This window comes from Equus quagga, chromosome 5 (genome assembly GCF_021613505.1).
Source record: "Equus quagga isolate Etosha38 chromosome 5, UCLA_HA_Equagga_1.0, whole genome shotgun sequence".
NCBI lineage: Eukaryota > Metazoa > Chordata > Mammalia > Perissodactyla > Equidae > Equus > Equus quagga.
In genome coordinates this window covers 40,461,056-40,472,924 of record NC_060271.1, presented here as the reverse complement: position 1 = coordinate 40,472,924, position 11,869 = coordinate 40,461,056, and the positions used below count along the sequence as shown (strand labels likewise).

Here is an 11,869-nt window from a genome sequence, read left to right as displayed (position 1 = left end):
GGTCACTTTCTGGCAGGTGCAAGAGCCTCAAGATATGCTGGGAGCCTCAAGAAGAGAGAAATTCACCCAAATCTATAGGTATTGCAGGTGGAATATTTGGCTTGGCTTCTTAGCCTTTAGAGGCCATTAAAAGTTCAATCTGGAGATTCCTTATAAGAAGTTCCAGCAAAGCAGATTTAAAAGAATCTGTATGATCAATCATTATTCTTGCTGTAATTATGCAAAAAAACAAGTTTATTGAAACTAGACTTTTTCTTTTTAGGAAGATTAGCCCTGAGCTAACATCTGCGGGCAATCCTCCTCTTTTTGCTGAGGAAGACTGGCCCTGGCCCTGAGCTAACATCTGTGCCCATCTTCCTCTGCTTTACATGTGGGATGCCTGCCACAGCATGGCTTTCCAAGTGGTGCCGTGTCCGCACCTGGGATCCAAACTGCCGAACCCTGGGCCACCAAAGTGGAACATGTGCACTTTGCTGCGCCACCAGGCTGGCCCCTGAAACTAGATTTATTTTACAAACTAATTAGTCTTAGTTTGAAAATCTTTAATAAAATAAGGGTTGTTTTACAGAGAAAAATTATGTTTCAGTAGAAACTATAATACACACTTGTGAATATTAGATTCTAGTGCTATTAATTTTCCTTGAAGTTTTTATTTACCTAAACACTGGACTAAATTTTAAATCTCCTAATTTCTTCAAATATTTGGCTACAATCTCCAAACTAATGTTTCCAGTTTTTCTCCCCCTTTTGACTTGGAATCGTTAAGAACTAAAGCTGCCTTTTTTTCCCTGAAGCCCTTCAAATTGAAGCTGAATGACTTGATATAAACTTGAGACTGCCACAACAGCCCCTGTTTAAACAATCTTTTTGCCTGTTGCTGAGTAAGCCATCAGAAAGTTTACCTGAACATCCCTGACATCATCAAAGACATTTCAAACTACAAATGATGCTTTGACCTTGACATCTAGAAATCTTGCCTGAGTGTCCTCTAGGCTCAAAAACTGGTTTATAATTTGCTACAACCATTAAGCATTGTTTTTCTTTGTTTCCAAGGCCTCCTCTTAAATCCCTGATTGCTTGCCCCACAGACGTAATTTGGGAGCCCACCTGCACCACTGCCTCATGAAGTGAGACACAACTGTTTAACTGAACTGAAGAGTAAATGATTCATTCAGTGAAATAACAGAACAATCTACCAGCTCAATTTTAATATGTGAAACTTCCAGGGAAGTTTCAGAGGAGGGATCTGTTGGGGCCTAGGGCAGGCCACCCCAATATATCCCTCAATAGCATATTGACTGTTTTGAAGTAAAGTTACTTGAGAAGCAAAGAGGGCATTGTGACCCTCCTGTCTCTGTTCCCCTGAAAGTAGGGCATCCGTCTCCCACGTGGAAGGTGCTCTCCCTGCATCCTCATCGCCAGGGCTGGGCAATCAGGGCCCAGAAGCCTGAGTAGACACACCTTGCTCATTTACTACCTCGAGCCTAAACCCTGCTTAATTCCTCACTCATTACCTACCCCAAAGCTAAGTTTCTTTGTCCTGTCAATTCTTGACAAATGTATTGTTTTCAAGTAAAAGATACATATACTGCCTGCTTTGCCCACTCTTGGAGCGCCATTCTTATGGTCTCTGGTACGTACGTGTCAAACTGGGGTTTTCTCCTGTTAATCTAGTCTCGTGTCAATTTTACTATTAGTCCAGCCATAAGAACACAACACAGGAAGAAAGGGGATTTTTCCCCAGCCCCTCAAATTCTATACCCATCCAAATTCTGTACCCATCAATTAAGCGTGCAGGTGGAATAAAAACATTTTCATGCATGTCAGGTCTTCAAAAATTTGTATCCCTTTCTCAGAAAGCTACTATAGAATATGCTCCACCAAAACAAGGGAGTAAATCAAGAAACAGGAAGATATGGGTCCAAGAGACAAGAGTTCCGGCAGGGAGTTCCATTTGGGTAGTCAGAAGGCTCTGGACAGGTTCTTCAGGAAGATGAAAATGACAGAACATCTGTAGAGTCCAAAGATCTTTTTTAAAAAAATTTTTTCTATAGTTATTTTTCCCTAAATGAAAGTGTTATATGAGGGCCGGCCTGGTGGCACAGTGGTTGGGTGCGCACGTTCTGCTTCTGTGGCCCGGGGTTCACCAGTTCGGATCCCGGGTGCAGACATGGCACCGCTTGGCACGCCATGCTGTGGTAGGCGTCCCACGTAGAAAGTAGAGGAAGATGGGCACGGATGTTAGCTCAGGGCCAGTCTTCCTCAGCAAGAAGAGGAGGATTGGCAGCAGATGTTAACTCAGGGCTAATTGTCCTCAAAAAAAAAAAAAGTGTTATATACATTATGGTACAAATCATAATAAAGAAATGCAGTTATATGTATTAATATTTCCTGTTACTGAATATTCCACTAAACATAACCATGAATTAATTATAAATTATAACGGGGCTAAGTAAAATACTAGGATCTCATAATAAAAAATTAATTGATTAGCATCTTTTCCAGTCCCTTAGGGAGTGTGTTGAGTCCAAAGATCCTTAAGACGAGCTTCAGAGACTTGGTAAAAAGTTTGGGGCTAAATTAGTAATAAATTTATTGAAAATTAAGCAAACAAAAAAACCTCCAGGGAAAACAGAAGGTGTGTAGGAGATGAGAAGTTAGTTTTCCCGTCTTGTCTGTGAACGACATTCACTGAGCTGTCACGGTGCCAACGCTGAGAACTGAGCCAACCAAGATTACCACTGAATGGTTGAGAGCGTGGTTGGGACAGGGAAGGAAAGAGCTAAATTCTCACCTTCTGTAGCGGAAAATCCCCAGATTATGACCAGAGCTGACAAGCTGCACAGCAGGAACACAAGCACCTTATTTGGAGACACGAAGGTAAACACCAAAATAATCAGCAAAGAGGCACATGTGGCCGCCTCTGGGGAGGGGAAAAGTGGCTACAGGAGGGCGGCTGTTTTTCTTCTAACAATCACGTGGAACTATGTGAATCCTTAACCTGGGGGCAGGGCTAATTTTGATAAATAACTAAATGTCCAAATTCTAGACTGGATTGATTTTATTCTCCATGCCACAAACTGGGCCTGGTCGTGGACCTCTCCAGGTTCTGGGACTTTGGGGGCGTCAGGCCATGTCCTCGCCAAACACCCTGCTTCCGCTTCAGCGCATCAGTCTGTGTCGACATCATGTCCACCCAGATGTGGGGTTCAGTGCTCATCCTTAATGGACACCCCCTTCAAGACGTGTACCTCGTACAGAATTCACTAAATGTTGGGTAAGTGGGGGTCCAAGTCAGGCAAATGGCCCAGCTGTTTCTGCAACTTGGGCCCTCTGCTCCCCTTCTGCCTCTGCCCTGAGGCCAGCCTGGCTTCCACTAGCTCAGTGAGTCCTGTGTGACGGATGCTTTGTAACGAAGCCCGAAACAGGCAAGGACCACCGCCCCCATTCTACAGGCTGGGGAACCAAATCAGGAGTTGTGAGTGGCTCAAGCCACAGAGCTAACGGGAGGCAGAGGTGAGATTCAGACCCAGGCCTAGAGCCCTCGGAGCTGGAACTCCCCCTCCCCGTGCCAACCTTCCCTGCCAGGGTCATTCCTGGGTCACCCTGGCAATGGACCTTCCCGGAGCTTGGTCAGGAAGACGGCTGTGGGGAGGGACCCTGAGAGCGGAGCCCCAGGCTGCTCAGGCTGAGCTGCAGAGGCAGACGGGGGAAAGCAGAGTGGAGTGGCCCTCAGGCCAGCTGCCTTGTGTGTCCTCCACCACCTGCTTACTAGCTGTGTGGCCCTGGGCATGTCAGCTAACCTTCCTGTGCAGTTAATACCTTCCTCAGAAAGGGTTGTGAAGGCTAGAGGAATTAAGGCGTGGTGGGTCAGCACTCCATAACTAGCCATTGCTGGTCTTCCTTTCACTAACACCACCCTGCAGCCCAGAGAAGTCCTGGCTCCACCTGGCCTTTCTGTGAGTGGGGCCAATGCCCACTCCCAAGCCTGAGTTTAAGACTGTCCCAGAGCTGGGGGGCTGGGGTCAGACCTGCTCACTGGGGTTAAGTGTCAGATGCTGAGTCCAAGTTCATAGGGGTGGGGGTGGGCTGCATGGAGCCCGGAGTGTGACTGGCTGGCCTGGGGTCACTCAAGGAGCTGGCTGCACAGCTGGCCGCTTGCTCCCCCCACCCCCCCCGTGATGACTGCAGTCCCAGCCCCTGCTGAGTGGGGTCCAAGGTGGCCGCCAAGGGTAGGGGCAGGGTGTGTGGGGATGTTTTAGCACCACCCCCCCCCGCCCCCCAAGCTGGAACCACTCCCTTGTCTCCCTCCCTGCCACCAGCCTCCCAGGGGAACCCAAACATCCTGAGTGCGCTCTGCCCAGGGGGAAAGGGATTGGGGACTCCGGCTGTTTCAGGGAGGGCCCTTTCCTGCAGATCCAGAGACAGGAGTGGGCTAGAGGCCCCCTCCCTCATTGTACCCTGTTGTGCTGGCTCCCTTCCCACCAGAGCCTCAGTCCTGGTGGTTGGGAGTGGGCAGGCACAGGCTGGAGGTTCAGCACCTTGGAGAGGGGACAGTCCTGTGCCCAGATACCCGGTGTGGCCACTCACACCTGCTTTCTCAGCCTCCCAACACTGGAGGGGAGCTTCTAGGAATTTACCAGAGGGCACCCATGATGGGGACAGGCAGGATTAGAACTCAGGTCTGAATCCTGAGCCAAGTCAGCACACCTGATGCGCTTAAACAGGCCCAAGGAATGGACACTGACCAAGCCCCAGCCAGCATCCGGGCACCTCTAGCATCCACCCCAGGATGGGGCCAGACAATCCTGCACGACCCACATTCTTCCAAGAAGGCTGCAGGGCAGCCTCAGGACAAGCAAAGCCCTGGGGTGGCCCCACCATGATCTTGTCAACTGTACAGCCCTGGCCCCAGGGGTCTTTCAGCGCTGGCCTGTGGGACCTTGGTGAAGGAATGCTAAGGCAGCTTCTTGGGACAGATTTGGGTCCAGTTTGATGACTGTCGTGTTCCTTGATGGCAGAGGTCAAGGGCCTGGCCTGCGTATTCAGACATGTGACAGACACTCGGAGGCCAGAACCAGGGCCAGCTCAGAGCTGGCACACGAAGCGCCCAATAATGGCTGATGGAGCCTCTGCCTGGGCTCATTCAAGGTCTGGGGACACACGATTCAGAACTTAGTTATAAATACACGTGTTTGGTGAGTGAGGGGCGACAGGTGGAGGCGGAGCTGTACACAGCCGGTACAGGCTGGAGGCTGAACGCCACACAGAGAGGAGGAGACAGACAGTCCGCCCAGCAGGGCAGGCCAGGCAGCACTCCGGGGCCTGTAACACTCAGTTGGTGGACACGCTGGCGGGGGTCTTGTCCAGGGCTGGCGGGGCCCAGGCGCCTTGGGGGCTCCGGGGCCCCAGGTCCCAGGCAGCGGCGGCAGCGGTGCGTGGGCTCAGCTCACATCATTCAGGGCCTGGTGGGACATGAGGCCTCGTCAGTAGGACGCTAGGTAGTGAGGGGGCCGAGGTGGCCCCTCAGGGAGCCCTGGCCCGCTGTCCTGGCCCCTAGGCACTCACCTTGCGGGCAAACTCGGGCAGCACAAAGGCCGCCTGGTGCACGGCAGAGTTGTAGTACTTGAGCTGCATCTGTTCCACCTGCTTCTGCGTCAGCTGCTGCACGGGCTCCCGGAAGTTGGTGTTCTGGGGACGGGGGCAGGGGGCATCAGGACAGTGCTCTCTGTGCCCATCTGCCTCCCTCCCATCCCCAACAGAGCCAGGAGCTCACCGGATTTTTGCTGCACAGCATGAAGCCGATCTGGCCGCTCGGGTAGGTGGGGATGGTGCAGTACGCGTAGTCCACCACGGGGAAGAGCGACTTGCAGAACTGCCGCATCTCCTTGATGAGGTCCAGGTGCAGCCACTGGCACTCGCCTGGGGAGGGTCGGCAGCATCAGCATCGGGCAGCTGGCACCGCCCTGCCCGCCCGGCCTGGACCCTCCTGCCTGCGGAGGCCCGCTCACCCTGGCAGCAGAGGATGCCGTCCTCCTTGAGGGCCGTCTTCATGAGCTGGTAATAGGACTCCTTGAAGAGACTCTCAGCAGGGCCTGTGGGGAGGCAGGAGGGGTGAGGGATAAGGAACACAGGCTGGCTGAGGCCTCCTGAGCCTGGCACTGGAGGGGGCAAGGGCCACTGTCACCCCACCACACAGACCCACATGGCTGCGAAGGATTTGAACCCAGATCTGTGGAATTCAGAAACCCACCAAGGGTGCTTTTGAGGGGTGCAGGGACCCATTGCCCCAGTATCTGAGGGTGGTCCACGTTTTAACTCCCTTCCTGGGGCATTTTCATTGGCACGGCACTAGGGGAATTTCCAACCTGCCTTGGGACTCGATCCCACCCCAGCCCTGACACTGGTCTATCAAGAGCGGAGAAGTGGCTGAAGAAGAAACTGGGGCCTCAGTGGGCCAAGGCCAGAGCCCCACTCTTTCCAGGTTCCCAACTACCTTCTGCACTTTGGGCAGCAGCCTGGTCCCCCTGCTCTGCATAGTCAGATTTGATGGGGAAAAGTGCACCTGAGAAGGGACAGTGCAGCTCCAGGTCCAGGGCCCCTGTTCTCTACCCTGCGGTCAGGCCTGGGCACAGACAGGGAGGCTGGCCTTCGCACTGGAGGCCGCCAGAGGGCCCGGGCCCATCCCCTGCTTACCCATGGGGTCTGAGGAGTCAGTGATGATGACATCGAAGGCATCCTGGTTCTGTTTCATGAACTCAAAGCCGTCGCCCACGTGTAGGGTCAGCTTTGAGCTGGAGTAGCCTATGGCCATGCCAGGCAGGAACTTCTTAGAGACTTGAATGACATCCTGGGGAGGGGATGGGAGGGACCAGGCTGGGCCATGGGGGTTGGGGGCACTGGAGGCAGTCGGAGTGGAGGGGCACTCCCAGCAGTCCCTCGCATAGCTCAGTCACCTCGGGCAAGCCATCCAGTTTGTGGATACCCGGTTCCCACATCTGTAAGATGGGGAGCACTCCAGTACCTCCCCCTTCCCTCAGCTCCTCATGGAGGGCTGGCTCCTGCCCGCTGCTGCTCGGCGGCATCTCCACCATCCCAGTTCCAGCCCCTAGCCCAACCGCCCATCCGAATGGCTGTCTTGCTATTTCAGAGGGTTGTAGTAATTCCAGCCTCGGCCAGGAGAACCTTCGCCTGCCTCCGCGTGGCCAGCTGCTTCCTGTTCAGGCCTCAGCTCAAACCCACCTCTCCTGGAGGCCTGCCCTGACCAGCCTCCACTCTCCCCCTCTTCCTCTCACCCCCCTGCCCCTGTCATGCCTTCATCAGATCACTCTCTGATGTCTCCTCCATCGGGTCCAAGGGGGCAGGACTGGCCCCGTCCACGCACCATGTACCCTAGCACCTAGAGCAATGTCTGCACACGGTCGATGCTCATTAAAAGCATGTCGTGTGTAATGGGCAGATGCTCTAGTGATTGGGAGGCCCTGGGCCATGCCTAAAACTTGAATTAAAAACCAGCTCTTAGCCTTACTAAGAACAGGCATCATGGCACACCTACTGTGTGCCTAGAAATATTAAGCGACTTGCCCAAGGGTCCAGGGCCAACTCAGGGCAGAATGGCAACTGGAACCAGATCCTGGCCACACTCCCGGCACTCACCTCGTCAATCTCGCACTGGACCACGGACTCCAGGGAGGAATGCTTCACCACCTCCCGCAGGACACCCCCATCCCCGCCCCCGATGATCAGGACCTGGGAGGGGGAGGCACAGTCAGGAGCAGGGCCCAGCCAGCACTGGGCAGATGCACTCACGCAGAACCATCTGGAACAAGGGTGTGTATCTCTACTCCTCTGATCCACAGGCCTCATTACTTCATTTTCTACTCTCAGAAACACTTTCCTGCCTCAGGAACTTGGCACCAGGTGTCCCCTTTTCCTGGAAAGGCCTCCCAGGGCTGCTCCCTCCTAAGCTTCAGGCCTCAGCCAGAACTGTTGCAGCCGTTCACCCCCTTGTGAAATGGGCTGCTCCCCCACCCCTCCTTGTCCTTGCTAGCACTTTCTCTGACAACCACTTAGGAAGCACCTGGGCTGAGCACCAGGCACATCTGGGGCCTCCAGAACTGTTCTGTGGGACACCGAGGGCTGGGCTTCCTATCACCAGGCTCAGGGTGAATCTCAGGGGGAGCGAGGTACCTTGCGTGGGTTGGGGTGGCTGCAGAGGGGCAGGTTGGCTATCATCTCCTGGTAGGAGAACTCGTCCCTCTCTGTGCACTGGATGACACCGTCCAACACCAGCACGTTGCCGTAGCTCTTACTGCAGGCAGGAGTGACAGTCAGGGACCTGGTTCCCCTGGGGTCGGGGCACCGTTCCCCCAGTCGCCCTAGGTGAGAAGAATCTCCCCCAACCTGCCCAGGGGTTCCAGGGGTGAGTACTGGAGGTGACACGTGGCGAGGATCGGCAGGCAGGCCCGCTGGCTGGGGGCTGGGGTTGGACTCGGGGTCCCGGCTCTGACGTGTCCCGGACTGACACGTGGAGCTGAGCGCGTTGGGTCGGCGCAGACTCCGGCTCCCTCCCCGCCGAAGAGGACCGCCCGAAATGCCGGCCCCCAGCGCAGGGAGACAGGATGCAGGGCTGGGAGGGGACCCAGGGAGGTGACAGGCCTAGTTCATGAGAACTTATGACAGTTTTGCAGGAGGAGGGACGGGCAGAGACAGCTGCGGGCGTCCAGAGGTAAAAGGCGCATGACAGGGGTCTAGCAGGAAGAGGGTGGTCTGGGCCGGGATCGGGGTAGGAGCCCCGGCTGGTTCGCGCGGGGGTGGGCAGCGGGCGGTCTGAGCTGAGAGCCGTCGCGGGGGCGCGGGGCTGGGCCGGCGGTGGTACCTGCGGAAGACAAGGATATCCTGGTACCGCGAGCGCTGGTGGTGGAGCAGCTGCTCCACCTGCAGGGACAGGGCCTGGCCGGGCCACAGGCTGCATGTCTCGCGGAACCAGCCCTCGCGGATGGCAGCGGGGCCGGGGGCGGCGGGGCCGTCGGGGCCGGGCTCCATGGCGGGCGGACCGGCAGCGCGAGGCGCGGGCCCGGGACTGAAGGCCGCGCGGAGCCGCAGCACAACGGGACCAGATCTGCCTGCCGCCCGCGCCTCAACCTAATCCGACCGGCGGGGCGGTGCCTGCGGGCGGGGGCGGGACCCAAAGCCTCCAATGGTGAAGCGGGCGCGGGTGGGCGGAGACTCCGCGGCACCGCCCCCGCCGACGCTCCGAGCGCGCTCATTGGCCGCCGGCCGGCAGCGCGGCGCCCAGTGGCCCGGCCCAGCCGTCCGTCGGCGGCAGCAGGGTAGTGCGGCCGGCTCCGAGGGGCCACGTGGGGCCTGGGCCGGGGGGCCGGGCTCCGGCCGCGGGGTGGGTTCCGGGGCGGGCCGGCGGAAGGGGTCCGGGTCCTTCGTCCGACCCCGCGCCGACCGGGCGGTGAAGCCCCAGCGCCCCTGCCCCCTCCCAGGGATCCGGGAGGCACCGAGGGCCGCAGAGAGGGAGCGAAAGGGTGCCCGACTCGGGACGGGAAAGTTGAGTTGACGTCTCGGCCTCGGTGCGAAGTTTCCGAGCGTGGGACGTGCGGAACGCCGGCTCGAGCCTTTGGGCTGGAGAAACGGGAGCCGGCGGCTACATTGTCGGGCGAAGAGTTACGTTGTTGCGCTGGAGCGATGGGGTAGACTGTATCTCTCGCCGCGTCCCCACATTTGGCTCCTTGTTGGACTTGAACAGTGTGTGGTTTGTCGGGGGCGCACGGAAGGTTTTCATTTACTTGAAAAGGACCATCACAGCCCCGAGACTGAAGCTCGGTTTAGCCATTTTCGCTTAGAGTCTCTGATCCAAGAGGGTATTATGGCTGCTGAATAAGAAGGAGTTCTCTTCTAAACGAGTTTCTAAATTTACCAGCAGTGTCCCAGAAGAGGCCAACACATGCATATTCAGCACCAAAAAAGACTGGCATGCAGTTTTTTGACAAACTGGGCCTTGCTCCTTGAAGGGCGAGAATGTGCTTTCTGTTTTTACGAAAATGTCAAGTAACTTCTCTGAATCATATTAAGCATGCTAATTACCAAATATTAAATGCTAATTGCTCTACACGTGTAGTTCTTCGCATGCCAAGGCAGGGAGATGAAACTGGCATGAGCTGCTGGTGACACGACAGGGGTTGTTTCTTGACTGATGCTTTGCAGCCTCCACTTGGAGGTAGGAAGCGCGTTTTGTGTCTCTTAACCCCAGATGAGTAACACAGTCATGTTTATCAGCCAGTGCACGCCTCAAGCCTTACAGCAACCATGTGCCTTGGTGAAATTTAAGCTGCTTTTTTTTTTAGATTTTTAAAAAAATTTTTACCCCCCCCCTCAAACCCCCCTGGTACACAGCATATTTTTAGTTGCAGGTCCTTCTAGTTGTGGCATGTGGGATGCCACCTCAGCATGGCTTGATGAGCGGTGCCATGTCTGCACCCAGGATCCGAGGTGGAGAAATCCTGGGCCGCTGCAGCAGAGCGCACGAACTTCACCATTTGGCCATGGGACCAGCTCCTAAGCTCCTTTTAAAGGGGAGATGAGCCAAGGTGTGGAAGAATGGCTAGGAGCGCCAAAGCAGGTAAGACGCAGTCGACCAGTATGTCCAGTTACTACAGGCTTGACTGGGTTCACCCTGTACTTGGGTCGAGGAGTTTGCATCATCACAGCCTGTGCTTCCTCCATCAAGACACTGACGCCTCTGAGTTGTGATCGCCTGTTCACTTGTGTGTACCCTGAGCCAGACTTAGCTCCTTGAGACTACAGATGGTGTCTGTAGCTGGCAGCACTGGATAACAGGCTGAGGGAATGTGGAAGGCTAGGATGCCTGTCCAGGCACCTCGTGGAATCAGCTGTCTTGACTTTCTTCCAGGTGCTGCACAGCTGAGCCCAGACAGGGGCCCTGGCTTTCCTAAGGCCCTGCATGGAAGGGACAGGGGAGGGTCAAGTCCATCCTAGCCCTCTTGCAAGTGGAACAAGGCTGCTCCCGCACAGCATCCTCAGATGAGAAGGACCGTGAATGACACCCCTGGCCCTTCTGTAGAGGGGGCGAAGCTGAAACTGTGGTCTTGACCTCAAGCACTAAGAGCAAGTGGGACCTCCAGGCTAGCATGTATAGCAGTGGCTCAAACCTTCCAAGTTCAGAGAAAATGGAGACCCGGTATAAATTACAGGCAAAGAAGTCCCCAAGATATACGGGACCATGAACCCGGAAATGCCACCCAACTTCAGATCACAAGGAGGCAAAACTGTGGTTTTGCCGGAAGTAGCCATCACTACACAGCCTGGTAAATTCACAACTGATGGGGAAAATCAGGAGGGAGAAAACCAAGGTACAGTATGAATTGTTTCCCTGAATTCAGGCCAATGTGCATTTAAAGTTCAGCTGTAAAGCATCAGTGCCTCATAGATCAACTATCCCAACCTCCTTTAGCATAGACAGTTTATGGGAGGAGAGAGGAGAGAGGTGGGCGAGGCAGTGGTCCAAATGGGGCTGCCACAGGGTAGGGATGTGTGTCTGTCATCGGACAGACTTTCCAGCAGTTAGCACTTGAGAGTCATTTTTTAAGCATTGTGTTCAGCTAGGCAGACAGCTGTGGTTATAAGTGGGAGTGAATCCGGCTATCACCTGGTGTTATTTGGTTGTAAATGCTTATGGCAAGCTGCCTAGGTCACCACAGAAGCGTGCCTCCTTGAGCTGAGAGCCCTTCTGCTCATAAACTCTCTCCACCTCCAACCGCACCAGCCCAGCCAGGTCCCTCTTCCCAGAGCACAGGCCGTCTCGGCCCCGTGGGTCCGCATCCCTGAGCAGTCCCCGACT

At 55.3% G+C, this 11,869-nt stretch overlaps 1 protein-coding gene across 1 annotated transcript; it reads right to left on the bottom strand.

Moving 5' to 3' along the window:
- Positions 1-2,568: 2,568 nt before the first annotated feature.
- On the bottom strand, positions 2,569-10,286 carry SRM (spermidine synthase). The gene is made up of 8 exons (XM_046663407.1): positions 8,879-10,286; positions 8,191-8,311; positions 7,657-7,749; positions 6,697-6,850; positions 6,012-6,095; positions 5,777-5,922; positions 5,569-5,691; positions 2,569-5,465 (listed from the first exon to the last, which is right to left on the bottom strand). Exons 1-8 carry the CDS (start codon positions 9,043-9,045, stop codon positions 5,445-5,447), a joined length of 909 nt encoding a protein of 302 aa, XP_046519363.1. The 5' UTR covers positions 9,046-10,286; the 3' UTR covers positions 2,569-5,444.
- Between the last annotated feature and the right edge of the window lie 1,583 nt (positions 10,287-11,869).

Excerpts from the sequence above, each read along its gene's own strand:
- SRM (XM_046663407.1), bottom strand. The coding sequence starts at position 9,045 with ATGGAGCCCGGCCCCGACGGCCCCGCCGCCCCCGGCCCCGCTGCCATC. Across the intron at positions 8,312-8,878 it reads GATATCCTTGTCTTCCGCAG|TAAGAGCTACGGCAACGTGC; the intron begins GTACCACCGCCG and ends TCCTGCCTGCAG. Across the intron at positions 5,692-5,776 it reads TGCTGTGCAGCAAAAATCCG|AACACCAACTTCCGGGAGCC; the intron begins GTGAGCTCCTGG and ends CCCCGTCCCCAG.